Source organism: Tenebrio molitor, chromosome 6 (genome assembly GCF_963966145.1).
Source record: "Tenebrio molitor chromosome 6, icTenMoli1.1, whole genome shotgun sequence".
NCBI classification, from domain to species: domain Eukaryota; kingdom Metazoa; phylum Arthropoda; class Insecta; order Coleoptera; family Tenebrionidae; genus Tenebrio; species Tenebrio molitor.
Genome location: NC_091051.1, coordinates 14,895,055 through 14,918,283, shown reverse-complemented (window position 1 = coordinate 14,918,283; position 23,229 = coordinate 14,895,055). Strand labels below are relative to the sequence as shown.

General features: G+C 41.3%; 2 protein-coding genes across 11 annotated transcripts in view; one reads left to right on the top strand and one right to left on the bottom strand.

Moving 5' to 3' along the window:
* Nucleotides 1-23,056, top strand: part of LOC138133172 (uncharacterized protein CG43867) — a 153,409-nt gene extending 130,353 nt beyond the window's left edge. For 3 of the 10 annotated variants that reach the window (XM_069050970.1, XM_069050972.1, XM_069050978.1), the window contains exons 3-13: nt 10,231-10,293; nt 14,112-14,753; nt 15,782-16,085; nt 16,196-16,369; nt 16,428-16,828; nt 16,878-17,039; nt 17,093-17,311; nt 17,359-17,589; nt 18,396-18,747; nt 20,867-21,768; nt 21,827-23,056. In XM_069050970.1, the coding sequence (XP_068907071.1) occupies nt 10,231-10,293; nt 14,112-14,753; nt 15,782-16,085; nt 16,196-16,369; nt 16,428-16,828; nt 16,878-17,039; nt 17,093-17,311; nt 17,359-17,589; nt 18,396-18,747; nt 20,867-21,768; nt 21,827-22,291 (3,915 nt within the window). In that variant the 3' untranslated portion in view covers nt 22,292-23,056. Of the gene's footprint in view, nt 1-10,230; nt 10,294-10,381; nt 10,533-13,149; nt 13,546-14,111; nt 14,754-15,781; nt 16,086-16,195; nt 16,370-16,427; nt 16,829-16,877; nt 17,040-17,092; nt 17,312-17,358; nt 17,590-18,395; nt 18,748-20,866; nt 21,769-21,826 lie in introns of those variants that run through there. The other 7 variants (XM_069050975.1, XM_069050973.1, XM_069050977.1 and 4 more) reach the window with 7 other exon arrangements.
* Nucleotides 18,749-20,798, bottom strand: LOC138133186 (protein MEMO1-like). The gene is made up of 8 exons (XM_069050993.1): nt 20,361-20,798; nt 20,058-20,113; nt 19,921-20,002; nt 19,559-19,740; nt 19,398-19,509; nt 19,129-19,348; nt 18,972-19,076; nt 18,749-18,924 (listed from the first exon to the last, which is right to left on the bottom strand). The coding sequence occupies exons 2-8, from the start codon at nt 20,104-20,106 to the stop codon at nt 18,790-18,792; spliced, it is 885 nt and encodes a 294-aa protein (XP_068907094.1). The 5' UTR covers nt 20,107-20,113; nt 20,361-20,798; the 3' UTR covers nt 18,749-18,789.
* Nucleotides 23,057-23,229: the final 173 nt, after the last annotated feature.

Below are 23,229 nucleotides of genomic sequence, written 5' to 3'. Positions count from 1 at the left end.
ATCCAGAATTGAGTTTTTGTGCGTGGGGGCTGACCCTGATGCTTTTTCCGGAGCCCAAGGCTGCATTCATTCACTAATATCTCCTGTGAAATAATGGCGGTCCGTTCCAGACCGAGTCCTGCAAAAACTCTTCTCTGATTGAATTTAATTAATAGAAATATTATGCGGAGAGTAGTTTTTCCGGCGACGTCTCGACGTTGATGGATTGTTATAAAGCGTCTGGTATTTATCAGGAGCGGCGCTTGTTTTAATTTTTCTGCTTAAATAGCGCCCAATAACGACACCAACTATTATCCAGCTTAGGGATGGTTTATCCCTCGCACAGAAACGTTTCGTTTTTGTCCGTGCAGTTAATGGTGGCGGCAATGATTTGTTTTTTTTTTTTGGCCGGAGGTCATTTTGCATGTTCCCGGATAAAGTGCGGTTTTACGGCGGGAGTAAAATGGAATTTAATTAAGTGAGCACCACCGATGGTTGAAGTTTTATAGTGTGCGGCTGAGCGGAAGAGATAAACCAAATCATCCACTTTGCTCCTGAAATATTATGTATTCATAGTGCCGATATATAAAAATGGCGTCGTATATCCTGGACGTGTGTGGTTGTTTTGTCGGCGCGTTTCTGAGCATTTGTACCAATTGACATGTTCTATATCACGCGAATCCCTCCGGGATTGTCAACGTGCTCGTTATTTATGGTACCGCTGTGAATATCATACGCATACGCGTACGTCATACTAAAAACTCGCACGGTCTTGGTCGGCGGCAAATTCGTTGCGGCGTCGCGACGCCGACATCCGGGGACGCAGCTTTTAATATTTCACCGATGTTTCCGAACCGTCAATATTGTATCAAACCGAGCGAACATTAGCTTGAATTATGGATAAAGTTTAATTAGTGTCGAAGTTAGTTGCGCCTGAATTATTACTTTGTTTGCCGCAACGGAATCTTCCGGAGAAAAAAGCGTGTCTCGATGATCATTTTCGACCGTTGATAAATTTAATTTTAAGGTGTCCCCGCAAAAATTATTGTCTTCGAAACAATACGTACGGCTCCATTATGGAAGTCGTCCCGGGTTATAAATCTCAATTTTCCAGAGATTAATGGTTTTCAACATATTTGTATTGTGCGGCAGATGGCGGTTTTCTAATTTTTTTTGTCGCTCGTAAAAATTTATGTGGTCAAACCGAGTGGCATCTTTGCGGTAACGAGGAGCCGGCTTGCTACTGTCAGTGCAGCGCTGCATTTAATCAGACGTACGATCCTTTTGTTTGAATATTTTCGAATTTTTCGCACGTGTTTGCGTATTGCTGTCCACGCGAAAGAATTTTGTGTGCAACCGTACGCGAAATAAGTACTTCGCGTGCCTAGAGCAGGCCGCGAAATTGAATTTCGCAGCCGTTGCCTTGACGACGGCCGTAAAAGTAAAAGTCATTTCAGTATTTATTTATTATCACAATTACAACATATCTATCTCTATATTTGCGGTGTGATCTTACAAAATCTGGATTGGGTACAGTTAAAGTTTGATTTATGCCAGTTTTTGTGTCAGGAACGGCCGCTATTAGTACAGAATTTTCATCCGGTTTGAAGTTCCCGCCAATTTCAAATGGAGTGGTCGCCTGATGATTCGATGATTGACGTATTGACGAGTCGGTAAAAAAGATCGATCTAGAACAGACACGTATGAATTAGGTTAATTTTCCACCGGTCAAAAATGGAAATATCTAGTAACTAGTAAGTAGTAACATATCCTGAATCCTGAATGGCATCAATAGACATTTTGGTTTATTTGTCTCTTCGCACGGCATCTGATATTTCCACGATTAAAATAACCTAAAACTTATAACAGAACGTTAACGTTTACCTGCCACAATAAATAAATTCCAGTAAATAGGTAAGCCAATGCAACATTATCCGACAGGGTTTCCACATTCTTCTTGTTACATCAGTCTCAAAGTCACTGTAACATTTTTTATATTGCTGTTTCGATTTTTCAGGTTTCAAATGCGACACTGCACAATTTATAATCTTTTTTTAACTCTGGATGAGTACACGGAACAAGAGCTGCATATTTGCGGTATAATCTTACAAATTCTGGATTGGTGACAGTAAAAGTTCGTTTTATGTCAGTTTTTGTGTCAGGAATGGCCACTATTAATACAGAATGTTCATCCTTGATGTCATCGATAGACATTTTGGTTAGTTCGTCATCGTCTCTTCACATGGCTCCTAATATTCCCATGATTAAAATGACCTAAAAAAAGGGCAGACTATACAGCAAATTGATCTGGTCTCGTGTCAATACCTTACCCTTTTTCACCTGATAACCAACTGACTTTTTTTCAAAAAAGGTACCAATTTCAGAAACTTCGTAACACCAATGCCATCCCGTATGTTCAGCGTGAGCTTCAACATTGAATATGTACTCCATAAAGTTGAACTTTTCACAATTTTTGATTTTTCCATTAAATAAGCCAAAACAACATTCTCCGACACCGTTTTCACATTATTTTTATTACACCGCTCTTTAAAGTCATTGTAACACTTATCGTACTGCCGTTTGGACTTTTCTGGTATTAAATTGGACACTGCACAATCTGGGGAAGTAGACGGAACAAAAACGTTGTAATTTTTTTGCGACATTTTTCCAATTTTTCTCAAAATGAATTGTTTTATTTATGTCGTTTCCATAGCGACATGGCGACATGTAGGCCGACTTTATTTTTATTGACAGTGAAGGAAATTTTACTTTTTCATTTTATAATTACAAATTTTCGGGTTGCACACAAAATGTTGTGTACACCTTGGCTACGAAATCCTTTGACGACCTCGAGATTGTCTTGTCTCGGCCGCAAAGCGGCCTTGACGACAATTTTTCTCGCTTCGTCAAAGTAGGATTTCGCAGCCTTGCTATACAAATAACTATTGCAATGTGGGAATATTTTTAATTAAAGTGGAGCCAAATTTGACCGAGTTCGTCTCAGCCACATAAAGAATTGTGAAATGGGACGAAGAATTAAAATCGTGTTTGTTGCCTAAAAGATTCTTTTTACATATGAAGTGACGCAAACTTTAGCCTCATCTAGATTATTTTTGTTAAAAGTGAAGATACAGGGTTATTCACGAGAGACTTCCGATGAAAATTTCGTTATATGCAACCCAAAATACAAGGAACCCCTAGAACTTGATGTTTAATTCGAAATAAGTTAGCAATCCAAGTAGCTTGGCGAATATTGAGGTTATCAGCAAAAGTTAACATAAATGTGAAAACTGGACAATAAGGGCCAGCAATCGCTGATTACTTTTTATAAGTTTAGGAAGCTAGAAACCGTTGGAAATTGTAGTTTCGGTTGCATATATCGGAAGCCTCTCGTGACTAACCCTGTATATTGTTATTAAAACAAGTGGGTACAACAAGTGTTCAAATATAAACCGAAATTTGGCTGTAATTTTTTATTTAACTGCAGTATTTATGTAGAATAAACTAGGCAACATCATCATCGTCTTAAAATTTTGAGCCACCCAATGCCTCTTTCAGCGGTCCAAAGAGTGAAAATCAAATGGTGATAAATCTGGACTATAAGGTGGACGTGGAAGAACCTCCAAATGAATTTTTCCGAGGACATTTATAGTCAATTGGGCAGTATGAGGTCGGATTTTAGCGTGCAGCAGAATGACACTCCTGATTGAACGGTTTCTCCTTTTTGGACGAAGTGCAGGTTTAATTTTTTGAGTAAGCAAGTCAGAATAATACATAATATGTAATAATAATTCACGGTACATCGTTCTCTCAAAAAATCGGTCAAGATAACTCCCTGACTGACCCAAAAGACGGTCGCCATTACTTTACCGGCTGAACTGTGTGCTTTTTACGGTTTTGGGGAGGGCCACTCTAGACTTGATATTTTTGATTGAGGAATTTAAAAATGCATCATCATCTTGATATCGCCTGAGAAGCTCAGTAGAGCTCAGCTGAGAGACGTCGCTGTTTTTGTTACATAGTCAGCAACCTAAGTTACGCAAACTTTTCGGTAAGATGGTTATGGATGATTTCCTCGACGCTACCAACACTAATTTGTATTGTTTGTTACACCATTCAAAGACCTGCATTTTTAATAAGTTGGATTACTCACATTGTGCTTGAAGTCTTTGGAAAATATCACCGGGTTAGGCACCTTCCTTAACGAGAAATCGGATTATTATGGGTTGCTCAACGAAAACATGAACTGCTTGCTCTTCTCATTTTGACTATTATGTACTAAATAAAAAGAAATGAAGTTACTATGATGTTATGCACGCCATTCGCTTGGTTCTGAGAATAAAATTCCGGGGCTTATTTGAACCCTCCTCGTAGATACGTTGATATAATAGACATAATGATTGTATAAAATTTTATGTGTTCTAAAATAACTTTTAGTTATTTATTTTGATTAAATGAAGTACAGGGATTGTTCCATCGCAGTTGGCGTTGAAAACCCACACAAATTTGGGATGTGCCGCTAGTTTCGCAACGTTAGACAAACTAGTAGACAAATTTACACTACCGCCAGCAGCGCTACCTATCGGCGATACTAGTCTCACTCATATTATAAAGCTTGCGGCACATGCACCAAAGCCACCAACGCCTACTACGATGAGATAATCATTTATAATGACCCCGTATATAATTATGTAAAATAAACAATAAATTAGTAAATCAAAAAATAATTTTTTATATCATGTTATAATAACAGGTATACATACCTATAAAATAATAAGAGTAAATAAAATATTCAAATCTTTTCTTTACTACAGAATAAGCCATTTTTATCGCAGCATCGTGGTCAATAAAGGTGGAGGTTTAGGACATTTTATTGGTATATGTAATACGAATAAGTCCATTTAGATTTACTCAGATTTGTTGACATCAGTGGAACAAATGAAAAAAAATCTAACTTGATGTATTTTGTCACAATGATTTTAGCTTTCATATTCGCAACTTTTTAAGTTTTAAAGACGCAGAACCAACTTCAGAAAGCAGCTCAGGGATATCGGAAAATCAGGCCCCTTGGTGCAAAAAGAAAATAATCTAAATTTTTAAAAAGAAATCATTTGTATTTGTGTAACAGATACAACAATTGTAATTAATTAAATAATAATTGAAAACGTAAAATAATTTAACAGAATGTACTCTGCTGTGTAGAAAAATCGCGCACACCTACAGTTGCGAACAGAAAAAAGTAGGACAAGTCTTATTAAGAAATTTAGCTAAAATTGAGTTGAATAAACCGTGTTTTCTGTGATAAATAAGTAAATATTTTAATAGTAACCATAGGAAGAGTAAACCCGACTTACATTAGCGAAAAAACATTGTCCTACTTTTTTCTGTCCGCGATTGTATTTTTCTGTGTTAAGCCGGTCTAGATTGGTTTTGACTTTTTATTTGTCAGTGTCAAACAATTGTTCCATTTCCCTAATAAGAGTACAATGTGCCAATCTCACTGATGTTTTATAACTTATTTACAAATATAATGTCAAAATCCACATTTACAAAGCCAAAATACTCGAAAACTTGATTGCTTGATTTTTGAAGTGTACGCGATTTTTCTGTACAGTCATGTTCAAATAAATCTGGGACAGTTGTATTTTTAAACAATTTTATAAACTAACGACCATTGAATTGTTAATTTTAGCCAAAATAGTTTTTTAAATGTTAATTAATTATCTGCTCGAAGTCACATTTAAACCCAAAAAAGAAAGATTTATTTGAACATGACTGTACATATAGGTGGTATCTATCAATAAAACTGAATTTTCTGTAGGTGTGATATTTCTTAAACCAAAATAATTACGAGTATATTAATCGATATCTATTTACCATAGCCAAGTTTTGGTCATTGTTTTTATTGTTATTAATGAGAAAATGTTCACTTAAATATTTTAACAAAAATTAGAACAATGCGTAGGTATTAACATGTTTCTTCTTTTCTTGTTTATGTTGTTGTCAATATACAGTGTATCATCGCACGTAAGATGACGACATCCCTATATTTCCGTTATCTGTAGAAATGGAGATTTGAATTTTTGCACAGTCGTAGAACCCATGGGGTGCATCTTTCTCGATATCTTGCTTCGCGTTGGAAATATCGAAAGAAGAAAAAATTGTTTAGAACTCATTTTGACCCCACATACCAAGATTCAATTAAAAATTGAGTTCAGTACTTGAAAAGATACACCTCATGAAGTTCTATCAGCGTGTAAAAACTTAAATTTCTTCGGATACAGATTACAAAAATATCATGCTGCCTTCAAGTGCGACACGCAGTATGCAGATTAATAATGAAATGTATACATAACCTTCCAAGAAAAGATCTTTCTATCTATGTATCTAAATTCGCGTACAAACGTGAGAAATGCTACTACAATTTTACACTCCGTTGGTATTCATTCCTGACCCAGCCAGTTAAGTTATTTACTGGCGCAGTCGATAATACAATAATAAATAATGAATTTTAAAAAAAGCAAAACGTTTCAATTTGAAATCATATTTTCATTTGAAGACGTAATTTAAAAAAAAAAAACAATCTCGCAGGATGTATCGGTCGACACCCCCACCGTCGTGGTGTTAACGTCGGCACCATCTTGTTGCGTTAACTAGCCAGCGGGCGACGTCAATCGTCCGATGCGTCGATCGGGGGCGAGCTAATGCACGTGTGGGGATCCCCGCGGTCTAATCAAATAACCATTTATCAAATCGTGTCAAGCCGATAAAAATAAGGATCTGGATTATCGGTCGTCGGCATTATCCCGGAGCGCCACAGACGACACGCGGTGTCCGGCGGGTTCGATCCCGTCCCGGATTTTACGCCCGTCGTCTGAGACGGGCATCCCGCAGGTAATTGCACAGGTAAGGTTTGCGCCTTAAACTCGCAAGTATAAAATAAACCACGTGTTGCGCTTGTTTGGGCGGTGGGCTCTCCTCCTTTGGTTTTCGCGGCACGTCCAGGTTCGCTCTGCCTGCGAGCTTCAGTTTTCATGACGACGATAAAATAAAACAGTATAGTGCAGAGGCAGTGCACAGTTCTCACATGTGGTGCACGCCCACCCCTCGTAACGTGCGGCCGGCCGATCCGTGGAATTTCTTCTTTCTTCCTTTGGCGGATTTTAATCCGTCCCCGACCAGAGACGCCCGCCCTCGCCGCGTAATTGAAAAGTTCCAAGTGTCTGAATTTAATATTTGCGAAGGATCGCGAGATATAATCGAAACAAATTATATTGTAAGGAGGAATGCTTCTGCACAGATAAACACGTCTTATTATACGAGCCGTTCCCGACTTGGTGCTTTTATTTTCCCATTCCGAAATTACAAACAATCACTTTAATTCTTTTCGCTGAAGTTTCCAATCTCGGCCCTTTTTATTTTTTAATTTGCTTTCGTATTTCACAAACAATTCCGCCAGCTTTCAATATCGCTCCGGTTTTTGTTTCTCGTGTTTCGTTCCAACAATTTAACAAAGTGCTTTATTGGCAAGCGATTCATTTGATGTTGCGAATTTACATCTGAATCACAAAACCGCTAGCCTGTTGCGGACGTCATCACATTTCGATGTATTCTATTTACATTTCATTAGGACAAAATGAAATGTACACGCTGCAACACTATTTCCACCGGGGATGATCTTTTTACGAGTTTCAAATTTCTTAAAACGACTTCGTTCAAGTGACTGAGTCGGATTATTGAAAAATGGTGGAGGCGCCGGGATAAACCAACGGTTTGAAATTACTCGACACACACTAAAGCCGATTGTAATATTTTTTTGTGCACTATTTGATTTTAAAGTAAGTTTGTTACTCTCAAATGTACATATTTAATTATTTTGATACGTAGGTTGAACAAATTTTATTTTTCAAAAAACATTTTTATTTTCTTTTACTAAAGCCAAAATCCCATTCTTTTGAATTGATTTATTAAACATTTTAAAGCTTTTAGCGGCTTGCTCAGGACATTAAAATTTTCAAAACGCTACTCATAAATTTGATGAATAATTATTTTATAAAAAGAAGTAATCATGAAAATTTAACTATTATACAACCAACAACCTCGGAGGATTTAAGTGAAATTATAACCCACGAGCGATCACAGAGTAATTGTAGTCTAACAATTTAAAATGTCCTAAACATAAGACCAAGTTTAATTTTAGAGATCTTAGATTCACAATCACAAATTTCTGAATAATTCTAGATAACTATATAGGGTATTTCACGTGTGATAATGACACCGACGGAATTGGAAATGCAACCCACAATATATTTGCAAAGTAAACCTGGATATGGACTTGGAAAATATTCAGGTTAGCTTTGCAAATGTATTGTGGGTTGCATTTTCAATTCCGGTGGGCTCATTATCACTCATGAAATACCCTGTAATGTGCAAATGGAACTTCTCGTAGAACGCGGTTATAACATAGCAATCGTAATTACTGTAATATTAGAGTTTTTAATCAATATTGTTGAAGAGAGTTGTTACAAGTTTGTAATTTAAGTTAGATCTCGTCGGGCAAGTTTGCACGATCGTCATGTATTTGCTCGGAACGTCGGCGTTTCCAGCTTTGTCGCGGCGATACTGTCGCCGGGGGCGTCGTTGATCCGCGCCAAAAAAAAACCGCCGAAAGTACCATTCCGATTACTGCCATTTAAGAGCTCCGCTGCTGGTTCTAACGATCGACCGAAAGACCTATTGTCGGTTTGTCTTTCTGATCGTCGAGCTCAGTCGGCTAGTAATACATTTTTAGTATTCGACTTTTAGCTTTTTGATGTCCCTTTTACGACGGCAATTCCCAAGACTGAAACGTCAAAGCTGAATTAAATCCATCCGCATCTATTCCCACCGATATTGTTTTATTTAAGAGAAGGTCGTTGAGAGACGGGCCGTGCTACCTTAAAACTCTCATCATCAGAATCTCGGCGTCGGTTAATTAAGTAAAAAGTTGCCCAGCATGGGCATAAAGAAAATCTTGAATGTCCTAAATGGCTTTAAAAATATTCACACCGCCCCGAGAATTTCGCGGTACGCTGCGCAGAACAATTAGGACGTCGGAGTTTTGATTCGTCGATCTTTAAAAAAGACATATTTTAAGTCCGGGGTGAGAGGTGTTAAGATTAATGTGCGATATCCGGCATAGACACATCCAAGTAGGGCCCACAAATCAAGTCGCACTGACGTACAATTAAAATGGAATGCGTGCAGGTCATGTTAACGCTGTATTTTTTCCATTAATGACGAGTTTTCCACCGTAGATAAAAGATTTCCCTTGTACGTATTATCCGATACCGAATTCGATAAGGATCGGCAATGGCGTGACTACATTAGTAACGACAAGGCTCAAGTGATGGTTGCTTATGGGTACTTGTCTGGTTCATTGTGGTGAATAATCGCTCTCTCATTTTAGCCATTTACAGCGAAGTTCGGAACTTTTACAGCGATGAAATAAATTGAATGCTTTACGACCTATGCCGCTCGTACTATTGCTGTACATCGTTCGAAGTCGCCTTCCGTATTCGGTTGAGAAACAATCAAGCCGACTCCTTTTGTTCTTCGGGGACATTTTTTCCATCGAGTATGGACGACTGTTGGTAGCTGCAATCGTAGTGTCTGCGGTGAAGAGCGGTTCTGATTAATTAAGCGAATGTTTTCCCGTTTCCGCGTTTTGTCATTGTTGGCGTGTTCATAGCTGCGAAGCAGGTGCCGTCGTATTTTATTAGTTGCGGTTGAGTGAGCACCTGTGCCACCGTCACAAGTGTGTCGATGTTAACCAACATAATCCAATTAGGGATCGAACAAGCGCTCGCTCCAATTTGTTTACCAGAACTCTCGGTTTCCGCCATCATCAAAGGACAAATCGGAAGTCTTCAGTCGTCATATCAAATCATTCATCGTTCAGAGATGGCATTTATGTAAACTAATAAAATTAAACTGGAAGTAGATTCGAAGATAATTCCATTACGCAAAACAAACAGCTGCCAGTGACTAGGCAACATGCAATACAACAAATCGAATTCGCTCAACCCCAATTTTGGGTAGAGAAGTGCAGCGACATCTAGCGGGCGCTAGTCGAATTTCACGATCGCCCCTCGCTTCGTGCCAGATGGCAGCACATATTCGATTTTTTCGAAATGTCAGACCGCTGAATTGTTTAATTTAATTATTCACAAATTGTCGGACGTTATGTTAAATGTATGTTTTTTTTTACAGCTTTCCGAGCTGGAACAGCGGGTTCTGGAAGCGGAAAGTCGGGCGGAAGAGGCGGAGGACAAGGTAAGACGAATACGTTCAACATCGATTGGAAAAGAGATAGAGCGGTCGCATGGCAACCGAATTTCACTTTCCCTATCGTCTGTTATTGATTATTTTCCGTCTCGACGCTGGCGGTCATGGCGTCTTTCAGCTGACAGAAAAACAGAGAGTCGCTATAGGTTTTTGTTTCGGGTTTTGTTTTGGTTGTTTTGTTTGTGCGACGTTTCGTTGTTTGTTTGGGGGACATTTTCAGGGAGAATGTAAGTGTTAGATTGTCACAAATTTGTTTTTGTCTGTCCTACGTACGAGTACCGGGTACGATTTGTTTTGGATTTTGCATCCAAACAGGTCGGCATGCATCCGAAAGGCTTCCGTAGCGTAGGTTGATTTACGCTTTTGTTTTTGATTTTACGTCGAAATCGAGCCATCTCGACCGGTGATAATTCGATGTCGGCACGACTTTTCAACTGTGAAAATCGGAGAAAATGGTCCCGCAATAAATAATTCACAGATCTTCGACGAGCGTCGTACACAAATTGTAGAACTTTTCGTTGTGTGCCTCGTTACACGCGGATTAAAGCGATTTTTTCGCTCGAATTAAAATAAACAATCGATAGCACGTGTTTAAATGTCAAGTAGGGTCAGTGACAAGGTGTTCGTGTTGGCTTTTTTTCCACCTTTACCACCCAAAACACAAAATAGATCGAACGAAATGCATGAAATTCTACTTTCCACATTTCCGCTCCTCTTAACTTCTGATTTTCATTTTTTTTTTATATTGTCAACGCAAAACGTTACGGGAAACGGCAAAAAAAATCGTACTGCTTTATTTATTCAGTAATTAAAAGGCCAAACATGTGTGGATGATGAGTCATTTAATTTTAGTGTACGTAAAATAGGGTCGAACCCCATGTCATATGGTATTGCTTTATGTATGAATGTGTTCTCTAAAATCTCCCCGTTGCACGTGCCACTGTCGTTATCACTACATAATGCACGGTTGAAAAAACGGGTTAAAGTCGAGTTTTCAGGCCTAAATAATTGAGTATTTATGTAAAGTTGAAGCGGCTTTACCGATTGTCGATCGTGAATTTTACATTAGCTACGATGGCGTCATTTTTTAGATTTTTCTCGTCAATAAAAAACTGCTCTCGCACACCTACATCGATTTTCCTTCTTCTGATATGCAAATGATAAACCCTAGACCCACCTGGTGTTCGCATCGAAGAGTACACTCTCATGTGTAGATGGTTTCTCGAGGGGATGATGCTGATGTAGTCGGAATGGATGCGAGAAGATGGTCTGACGATGTTTACATAATTTTGGTAACTTGATCTTTGCTGGGTTTCACCTCAATGACAACAATCGAATTGTCTTGGAAGTCGGATAAATTGGAAATGTTTTGACGAAGTCACTGGATCTTGGTTTTCTTTTAAAAATTTATGAAGTTTTCCTGTCATTGAAATCTTGTTTTCATTGCATCAAAAATATGCCAAGACATTCGATAATTTGACACAAAGCTTTCTCTGTATCTTTGTTAATACTATCTGTTCGCTCCAGTTCTTATGTTCTTATTGTTGGGGATTTACGAGTTTCGCATTCCTCCATTGTGGGAAATGTCATAAAATCCATGTTTATACTCATTGCTGATGTCGTTAATTTCTAGTTTGTTGTATTTCCAGATTCGTACAGAGATAGGTTAAAGGCATCGTAAAAATATGTCGTCGCTGTCTTATCCACCAGCGTTATGAATTACGACATCACCATAAAAGACCAACTCGAAACTATTGTTCTCTCCGTCATCAAAACCCGTGGAGATTATCATTTCTTTTAATTTTTCCTAACCGAAATGTGCATTGTAGAGTCCCCTATTGCCCCCATTCACTATGAACAAACTCCCCCCACGAGCCATTGTTGCACGCTTATTTGCATGTTTTTTTCATCGGCGATTGTATTGTAGACTTCTTCTCTCTTTGTCTGTGTTCGTTGCTCTCGCGAACCACGATTTTTATTATGTATTACGTATTTACTGTCGTTCGCCTTAGATGTCGAAGTTGTTTACAAGAGACTAACACAAATATTGATTCGGAGATGAACTCCTTTATTACAGGCGTGTCTTTATTATTGATGTGGCGAAGTTCTCCAGATATTCGTTTACGAAACGTTATAAATAATAAGTGGGGGAGCTTCCGACAATTTTCCGAATACGCCCTTTAATTTTTTTTTATTATCAAATTATCTGTCGAACCGGATGGAACCGGATCCCAAAACGAAATAAATCCGAAACGTTTCCAACTAAGTGAATTGGTAACGTGGCCTAAGAATATAGCATGACTTAAATAACTGTCATAACTCTTCACATATTCGTCACTTCTGGCGCTGTTCACATTTTTGCACCTCAACCGTGACCGAAATGGAAACTCTTGATTTGTAGACCCGCGCGTACTATTTTCTGTTGAGTTGGTACTAAGTCAACACGTTGAGGTCCATCAGAGACGTGTCAAGTATTTTTAGTCAGGAGCAAACCACGCGTTCATAGATGGAACCCCAATTAGTTTTGTGTCAGTGTAACTGTCACCACCCTTTTGTTGTTACGAATCAATTTGTTCGGAGTTCAATATCCTCTCGACGCATGTTTCCGAAGCGAACTCGGACATTTCATCGCAAAAAGTCACATCCGTCTTTTCATTTGATAGATGTTGCAGATGGCTTCCAGCGACTGTTATTGTATTGTGTCGTTTTTTCCAATCCAATCTCGAAATTGAACAGACACCCCGCATTCATTAAAATCACCCTTCCGAATCTGGTTTTTGCCGATGACACCGTCGAAGACTGTTCCTGACCGCTTCCATCTATCAACGGTCCCATCTCCGATTCGGTTAATTGAAATGGTCGGTCGTAATGCGATACACGTCGGAGATTTAGCGTTGCAACCCTTGCTTGTTTGTCGAATCCGACCGCATCGGAAGCTTTGAATAAGGAGGGGGTGGTTACAATAGCCGATGGTCTCTCCCCCACTATGGGGAAGTTTTGTGACAAGCGTCGGGACGACTTGGCGCCGAGTTCACATCGGCATGCACTCATTTTTAGCCATCGCAGACACTGTATGCGAACCGTGATAGGACGTGCTGCTAACTCCTAACAGTTTCGGGCTCTAGTCACAGCCGAACGGGTTCAGTGTGTGGTGCAGCGGTTCGAGGGAGCTTTGGCACCCTTGAGTTTTTTTCTGTTTGAAGGGCCAGAGTGACGCCGACGGCATCATGGAAACACGGGGTAATCTGTTTTGTTGCCTTTTTTCTTAATTGGTCCGTAGCCAACACGTGTTCTTAATTAGCGCTATTGTTTTTTTCTTCATGTAATGTCTGCACTCTTGTTTTTTCTTTTATTACCCTTGACTTCAAACAAATTTAACGTTGAGTCCGGTTTTGGTTTATTTTCGGTTCGAAAATACTTCGTTTCTGTCACGCGTTGTTGAAATGCGGAATGTAGGTAAGATTTATGGAATTTCTAGTGGCTACTTTTTTCGCCCTGAACATTAACGGCAGTACGTTCTTCTTGACGACTTGGCTAGGAATTTTCAAAATTCGTAGATAGATTTGATTTTTTTGGTGAAAAGGATGATTGCCTGAACGCTGCGCTTCGAAATGGCAGCGGAGGGAACCGTCGTCGGTGGTTTCGACCGGCGGCCTACCTTAACGAGTCAAAAACGGATAAGGAATGTGGAAGCTTCGCGTGCGACGTTATTCAAATTGTGTCCGGAATTTACGGTGTCGCTTGTTGGCAATCGATAGCATTGTTGGAGCCGGGAGCCATTCTGACCGACCGTACCGTGTTTGCAGGTGCGAATAATGGAACAGAAGCTCGCATGGTCGCAGCAGAGTGACCCGAACAACGTCCAGATCCACCGTCTGGAGGGCGAGGTGGAAGAGCAGCGCCAGTTGCGCCTCCACGACGCCAGACAAGTGGAAGCGAAGGCGGCTCGCATCAAGGAATGGGTGACGAATAAGCTCCGCGAGCTCGAACAGCAGAACCAAACGCTGCGCGAACAGAACATCAAGTGCAACCAACAGCTGGAACTCCTCCGGAACCACCTGGCCCTTGCCGACCGCAGGAGGTCGGAGAGTTGCTCACCGGAACCGAGACAGCACACGTCGACGACGAGCTCGGCGAGGAGCAACAGACACCGCAGACACCAGTCGGTCTGTCTGTCGAGCAACTTCGAACCGGCCGTGCCGAGCACCCTGGTGACGAGCGTCAACTTCGCCACGAGCAACTCCAGCATGGATCCCCTGACGGACGAGCTGAGGGCGGCCGTCGATAACCTCAGCATCGGGAGGGTTCCGAGCAGCAGCGCCTCCGATCCGGATCTGGCACATGATTACGCCGAGATTTACACGCCGAGCAGGGAAAAAGTTCCCTGGCCTAGGGCTCCCACGCCTCCAATTCACAGGTTTCCCAGCTGGGAAGACCGGATTTATCAGGTATTCCGCTGAGGATTCGGACGGGATCCAATCCGAAGGGCGAATTTTGACAGGTGCCACAAATCCAGGTGTGCGTAACGGGTGACGTCAAATTTCGACCTGCGAGATTGACTCCCCGGGGAGAAGGGGCGCATTCATTTCGTAGATTGGAGATTAGGCTAACGAAATAGATAAGGTAGTTTGGCGGTGGAACGTCTAACAACGCCCAACACCTGCAGCACAGTTTATTTAGGACGAGATAATAATACAGGGTGTTATTGAAAGTTGTACAGATATTTTAACCACGAGCTACTGGCTTCATGTAGAACTCGGAAAAAATATTTAAAAAATTCAATGTCCAAAAAAATAAAATGTATATCATGTTTTATAAAATGTACGCCAATGCGAAGTAACCTATAGGAAAAATGCTTTAAAACAAGGAAACCGCATTGGTGTACGTTTTATAAAATATGATATACAGGGTGTATTTTTAAAATGTGCCGACATTTTACCTACGAGGTTTTTTGACAACGTAGAAGACTAAAAGCAATACAAAAAATTGTAGCTCAAAAAATAAATGTCATTTTATTTTTTTACAGAACTTTTTAGATATTTTTTCCGAGTTCTACATGAAGCCAGTAGCTCGTGGATAAAATATCTGTACAACTTTCAATAACACCCTGTATAAAGTGTAAACGCGTGGAAGTAAAATAATTTTTGTCGTTTTCACACATCGATTAATTATTATTATAGGAGGAACGAGAACAACAAAATTGGGGTTGTACAATTCGCTACATCCTGTTGTGTTAATCTAAAGGAAACAATGATTGGGAGAAAGATATCTTTGTATCTTTTTATGCGACCAACACCTATAACACCTTCCAAAGAAGTAGTATCTTTCATCCTTTAGTTTACGTTTAGCTTCACATGTTTTCTCTCGTAAAGATATCCAGAAGCTGCAGAAACTTGACTTAAGACTTGAGAATAGATATTTTACGTATTTTTCTTTTTGTTCTCTTCCGAGAGTTTGAATGTGTCATTGGCCACAGGTGGCTGCCGACGGATTGACGTTGACTGGAACCACTCCAAGCGACATCGGTCCTGAACAAGCAGGATATCAGGACATACCGGTTCCGGTGTACGCCACGGTGAAAGGTAGAGCGAGCCAGATCAGATCGATGCCGTTCACCGGTGATTCTTCGGACGATTCGAGTGACGGTGAGGGTAACAACACCACGGCCGTTGATGGCACCAACACGCACAGCAGAAGTTCGGGTGACACTTCCGGTTCGAGTCCGGGAAAACGGACAGCGTCCAGCAGCAGCGGGTCCCCTAGTAAAAGCAAGACCAGAGGTAAAAATTGTTTTGTTCGTTCGATGCACTAACATGTCGGTGTTGTGTGCTTGGATTGTGTATCGCTTGCTTTCCCGTGTAGAGATGCCCCGATTAACATTTACACGAAGGTGTTTCAGACACTTCGTTCGAATCCGGCATGTCAGATGACTACGCCGTACCACCTGATGCTCTCAGTTGTGATACCACTAGTCTAGAGTCGTCGATGTTGCTTAGAGCGTCTTATTTAGACAGCCCGAAGCGAATCGAGAGTTTAGAAAAGAGCGGTTCTTTAGCTAAACTAGGTGCGTTAGAAATGTCAACAACGTGAGGAGATAACATTTACAATTGATAATTCGACAGGGGGAAAATTGAAAACGTGGAGGAAGAAGTGGTTCGTCCTCAAGAATGGTGTGCTGACGTACTACAAGGGTCAGAGTGATATCAATCGAAAACCTCAGGGTCAAATAATTTTAGATGAAGTTTGTAAAATAACTAGAGCCGAAGGCTCGAACACTTTCGAAATTGATACGGGAAAGAAAACGTACTACCTGACGGCGGACTCCATTACCGCAATGGAAGACTGGGTCAGGATTCTTCAAAACGTACAACGAAGAAACGCCACCAAATTGTTGTTGAGCAAAGAAGAAAACAAGCCGTCAGTTCAGGGATGGTTGACCAAAGTGAAGAACGGCCACGCGAAAAAATGCTGGTGCGTTCTGATCGGAAAAATGTTTTTGTATTTCAAATCGCCGACAGACACGGTAAGTCGACCGTCGGCGACGCTCTTTTGGTTTTAATGGACTGTCGTAGACGCCGGCCGGTCAAATCAATATGCGCGACGCCAGAGTCGAGGAGGTGGAACACTTTTCAGATTCAGACTCCGAAGAAAGAGACACCGAACATCCGGACTTGACCATCGGAATATTCCCAACGAATCAAGGACCGACTTACTTGCTGTGCCAGGGGAAACAAGTAATAACAAAAATTTGAATCTTGCGGGGAAAATGTTTGATGATATGTCGTAGGAGAAAGATTCCTGGCTGTACCATTTGACCGTGGCCAGTGGGGGTGGGCCCAGCTCCGGTACGCAGTACGAACAGCTCATTCACAAGCTGATGGAAGTCGATGGCGAGTCAAATTGTGTTTTGTGGAGACATCCGGTTCTTTTACATGTGCCTTGTACGAAAGACGGCGCGATACCCTCGTACTTCCCTCTGACCACTCTGCCGACCGAAAATCTACAGGTGATTGGGAGATCGAGGATTGTTCGGTGGTGACCGTTCTGTTTCAGGCCGAAGCGATCAAACTGTTCAAATGTCTCCAGTTGTTCATGTCGGCGGCCGTAGACCAGGCCGGCATAGACTATCACGTTGTTCTGGCGCAGAACGCGCTACAGCAATGCCTGGACATGCCAGAATTACAGGCGGAATTGATCTGTGCGCTTGTAAAACAAACAAGTAAAAGCTCGCCCTTGCCCAAACTCGGAGTCCAGGTATCTACACAAAAGTTGCTTAAAAAAAGTGTAAGTGTGCTTTTTTTATTTGGTTTTTACATGGAATTTAGTTTAGGGTGATGGACTTTCGGCATTCGCTCTCGAGCCGAGCACGTCCGGGTAAACAACGGTCGAGAGTGGAAATCTGAAAGTCCGTCCAAATAGTTATGTTAAGTTTTTTACAACAAGCTGAAAGCTTCTAGCACTTTGAGTCCTATATATGGTGAACATACGCTTGCCGTGCTTTATGGAACATGGAAAGTGTTTCATGAAGCGCTGCACAATAGTTGATTTCATTTGCTAAGTGCATGAAACAGCAACTTTCTTTACTGTTAGTGACCCACCCTTGCGACTCAACAAGAATGTTGGTGTTTCAGTTTGGTTCTATTATTTTCTGGATGTTTTAGAACATAGAATAGAATAGAAAATGCCTGTGTATGTACTGTTCTCTTCACATCACACAAGTTTCACGAGGCATTTAAGACAAACAAATCTAGAAACTAGAAAATCTCCAGTTTAAGCTAAACTCTAGCTTTGTCCTTTTCGTTTGTCTGTTGGGTTTTTTGATAACTGGGCCTGTCTTCAAAAATACTAAACCAGGACAATGCAGTAACAAATCACTTGCATCCGTGTGTGATTTGTTTTTCTTCCCACACAACCATCAACACGTGACACATCATCTTCATCTCAAGGCTTGCCCCCCTCCCTCGAGCTTCGATTGCTTGCCAAACTCCTCCTAGTCATGACCATTAGTTTCACAGGTGTGATTGTCATCTATCTAGTCGTTCCCCTAATATGACCCCATCATTATACAGAAACACCAAAATTCTTTTCAGCAACTTCTCCTTTGCGCCACTCAAAGTTTATTCACCTGCGAAACGACACCCAGTATAAACAGTACCTCTGACCAACAAATTGCATCTTCCAATATACAGGCGGTCCAAGAAGAAAAATACAAGGAACACAAGGAGTGTTACAAGGAGCATAAGGACCACAAAGGTCCGCCCAGTTACACGTTGCTTCAAGGTTGGCAATTACTCGCTCTGGCTGTCAGTCTCTTCGTTCCGAAGTCGTCGAGGTTGTTGTGGTTTTTGAAACTCCATCTTCAAAGAAACGCCGATAACAGAACCGAGTGCGGAAAGTACGCGTCTTACTGCGAGAGGGCGTTGGAAAGGACCATACAGACAGGTTAGTGTTCGTTTTTATTGCAACAGTATCATTACATGAAGCTTATTGGATCGTGAGAGCTGCCGCCGCGTAACTCACCGAAGAATCCGACGTCGATAAGCACTGATTCGACTGAGCGTACTTGAGAAATTTTAAATTTGGCCGTTTTTTGGTGTCCTCGATTAAAAGTTGAACCATCTGAAAATCGACATACGTAATAAAATAAACAAAAGAAAAGTACTCACGTTAAGCAGAATTCCGATCACGTGGCGACCGCAGATCGTGTTTCCGTATTTTTTGAGATAATCGGTGAATTCGGCAGGACCTAAGTTTTCGATTGCGTTCATCCCCTGAAACAAAAGCACAGTTAAGCGTTAGCATACGCGCTATCATAATTCTCACCGTTCGATCAACGTGTTCGATCGATTCGTAAACGTACGTGTAAGAAGTGTCGTAGTAAGTGTAGCGAAATTGCGAACCCCAGTGACAAAAGTCGGATGAAATAACGAAAAGGTTCTGGGGATCTTTCAAGTACTTTAGTAGTAATCTCCCGTAACGTAATTGTCGATCTTGACTGAGTGTCCCCACCAAAATGGGAACTATCGTGAATTGATCCTTGTAACTACAAAACACGCATACAGTCACATATTTCACCGTTACGCGCAGGTTACTTTTCCATAATTTTGGCAATGTAGGGGAATTGCATCTCAACGCTGTGTTCCTTTTCGTCGACGTCGAGAGCTAACCATTCAAAATGACCTGTCGCGTGCAACTCGTTATTGACTGAAAACGCAAAACGTGGTAAAAAATCGATATCATCGATAAATATTACCTTGAGTATCTACTATTAAGTCGTAAAAAGGAGTCTTGCATTTGATGGTGGTCGTCAAGGCACATCCTGATAAGCTGAAATGGTGAGACGGACCTAAGATGAATATCCTTTTCACAGCCGCGGGGCCCACTTGTTTGTAAGCGTATGCCGCACACGCTCCGCAGTATCTGTATCCGGCGTGCCTAAAAGGTCTCGGGTGTTAAATAATTGAAAAAAATTACCGCACAAAAGTCGGAGGTAATTTCATCCGAGCATGCACGGAGCGCCGCCCATGTTTTTCGTGACTCGTTTAATTCGAGCAAGAATGAAATTAAAATTAGACGGTACGAGAGTGCAAAGCGTTGTAACATTGTTAAACTTACGGAGTAATAATAGCGCGTGCCGGACCATGAATGAAGTCCGCTTTTTGCAGCCAAGACGCCAGCTGGTTCGATAATTCACCCACTGAAGATTAACAAACACGATTACTCGATTAAAAAAGTTTACAAAACAAAATTACCAAAATCCGTGTACCAACTTCCGGCGTGGGTGGCCTTCCTGTAAGACATGACTGTCCTAAAACACAAAACTTTTAGTGCGTATTCGATTGATTTTTTAAACGCGAGTGTGCCACCGAAACCACTGTTACCAAGCGCCACCCAGGTGCGACAACTACGACCGATGAAATCACCAAATACGACATTTACACAACTAGAAACACGGCACACTCGACGGAACCGATTAAAACGATTTAACTGTTGAAAATGACGTCGAAGCGGTTTAATTGAGGGAAAATCGGACAGATTTTGGAGGAAAAACTTACGTTGCGGCACTCCAGTCTTGGCGGTTGGCTGGCGGCCTCCACGACCGCAATAAGGGGAATGGCGAGCGACGGATCGGATTGGGGAGCGTTTGGCCGCTTGCCAACTTCAGTTCGCAACCCCAATGTGGGTCACGTGGCGCGTTGTTGCCGATTCCTCTAACTAAATCGCGGAACGAGACATAGAGGGCTCTGACCGTTTAATTGCGAATGGATTGCGATTAAATTTTCAAATTGCGCCAAATAAATGTTTGATTCGACCGTGTGCACGGACGAGGCCATCAATAATTTTGTTGCGCCGTTAACGTGACGTAGACACAATTATGTCATTGCCATAGCAACAAGTTACGTAGGTGTGCGTTCGGTTTCAATGATTTCAGATAAAATTACCCACCCACGGGATGTACCGTAATTACTTCCCCGGCTCGCTTTTAGAGATGTTTCATTAAATATTGACGAATTAACTTGAAATTAATGAAGAGAGACAGTTGCACTACATCTTGCCGCAGGTGGGCGAGAGCTGAAGCCGTCTAGGATGGAGGTCCTCAGCATCCTGCTGAAGAACCCTCAGCATCATTCGTTGCCGCACTCGATGCCCGTCCATCTGCTCAACGGAACATACCACATCAGCAGTTTCGACGGTTCCACGACGATCAAAGAGTTCCAAGACAGTCTGGCCCACGAGATTTGTTGCCGCACGACCAACGGGTTCGCCATCTTCAGCGACGACCCCATCGAGAAGGATCTGGAGCACACGTTGGACCCCGGCGCGAAACTGTGCGATCTCATCTCGAAATGGGAGATAGCGCTGCGGGAGAAGGGTTTGGGGAAATTCGAGAACAGCAGGGTGATCAGGTTAACTTACAAAAACAGGTTGTGGTGGAAGAACAGTGCTAGGCTAGAAACGGACAAAGAGAGGTTACTCCTGTGCTACCAAGTCAACAAACAGATCGTTTCGGGACGGTTTCCGTTGAGCAGAGAGTTGGCGTTGGAGTTAGCCGCGTTGATGGCGCAACTGGACATGGGGGATTGTACTTTCGGCTCGCACAAGAACACTAGTGTAAATAATACTTTAAGCAATCAAGGTACTTCCAACAGACACCAAAGTCCCAAATCGACGACGAACGGGACGCTGAGTCCGCCGACTGCCATTCAAAATTCTAACACTCTAAGCGCCTTGAACAACGTTCACGGAATCCTGACGGCTCACTCGAACCAGGCCCTCAACGCCATCGACAAGTTCTATCCGTACCGATACAGGGATCAGCTGACCCAAGAGGGGTTGACGGAACTGCAAGCGAAGCTCTTGGAGAAGTGGAGAAGTCTGAAAGGGAGGACTCAACTGGACTGCGTCAGGATCTACCTCACTTGTACCAGGAAGTGGCCCTTTTTCGGAGCGACCTTGTTCCAGGTCAGTAGTTAGTGTAGTACTCGTTCGTCGTCATTAATCGGAGTCGGTCGTTTTTCAGGCCCGGCTGCGCCAGCACGACTCCCCGATGATCTGGCTGGCCGTCAACGAAGACTCGATCACGATCCTCGACTTGGCAACGATGCAACAACGAGTTCGCTACCCGTACACCAACGTGCTCACGTTCGGCGGTTGTCAGGAAGATTTCATGCTGGTGGTGACGCAGAACGACCAGCAACCCTCCCAAAAGTTGATCTTCTCGTTGAGCAAACCGAAAATACTCGAGCTCACCCTGCTCATAGCCGACTACATGAATCTCTTAATCAACAATCCCGGAACGCCCCTGTTGGGTACTTTGAGCAGGGGAACGATGGTTTCCGTCAATCAGTCTGTGGTAAATCAATCTATCATTAGTCAAGCTATAGCCAATCAAAGCCAACCTGATATTTTGAAGTCCACCCCGGATCACGGGGTGCAGCGGTCCGATTCCAAAAGGAGAACGCACGTGGACTCGGGACTGGCGTGATACTCGAAGTATCACAAGAGTTGCGACGGCTGACGATTTCACAAGACGGTTTCGTTTTTTTAATTGTGATTTTCGCTTTTTCTGTGCCAGATCGAGATGATGGATTGGTGGTTTTTGTATATAATAGGGAGGGTAAATGTGTACGTGGATGTATATAGCAGATTTGTTTATTTATTTACGTTGGATTGTTATACTTTCGATTGTGTGAATCGCTACTTTTTTTTATGTTGATTGATTTACGAGCGATTTAAATTTTTTACCCTGCTGTGGAAAGAAGAATTAAATCTTCAAGGCCTACGATTCATTTCTAACAATTTCATTAACCAAACAATTTTTATATAAACACCGATACAAGCCTAATAAGTGTCATATAATGTAATATACCAAAATTTTTAATACAGCTTCAGATGGAACAGTGCGCAAATGTACGTCAATATGCTTTTAAGTTGATGACGTTTGTATATGACGAGTTTTTTTTTGTTTTCTTTTTGTAGTACTCTTCCTCGAGTTTTTTTTTGTGGTTTCCTAGTCTTTTATATAAAACACTGTATGCATGTTTGACAATAGTTACCATTATGAGATTTTTTATGATGATACAAGGGGCACCAACATTTTTTAATGTACGAGAAAAATTTTGGTGTTTTATTTTCCTGTAATAATCAATCTAATAAGTGATAATTTTTCGCATATACCTACATTTGATATTAACGATCCCTAGGTATTATTAATTTATTATTTATATATAAATAAAAGATTTTAAATAAATACGTGGTCTTATTGTTCCTCGCAACAACATTTATGTAGACAATCAATGTGTTTTATTTTGTTTTGTTTTTTATCATTTACAATCACCAACGAAATATAGGCCAAAACGACGTTCATATAAAAAAAGTAAGGAGTAGTTAATAGATACATTACATAACAATCATAAAATATAT

What these genes read in the sequence shown, in the direction of transcription:
- LOC138133186 (XM_069050993.1), bottom strand. Translation starts at nt 20,106, where the DNA reads ATGTCTTACAGGAAGGCCACCCACGCCGGAAGTTGGTACACGGATTTT. An exon ending in ATTGCCAAAATTATGGAAAA is followed by an intron (nt 19,349 to 19,397) that starts GTAACCTGCGCG and finishes CGTGTTTTGTAG; the next exon opens with TTACAAGGATCAATTCACGA. An exon ending in TCGAACACGTTGATCGAACG is followed by an intron (nt 19,077 to 19,128) that starts GTGAGAATTATG and finishes CTTTTGTTTCAG; the next exon opens with GGGATGAACGCAATCGAAAA.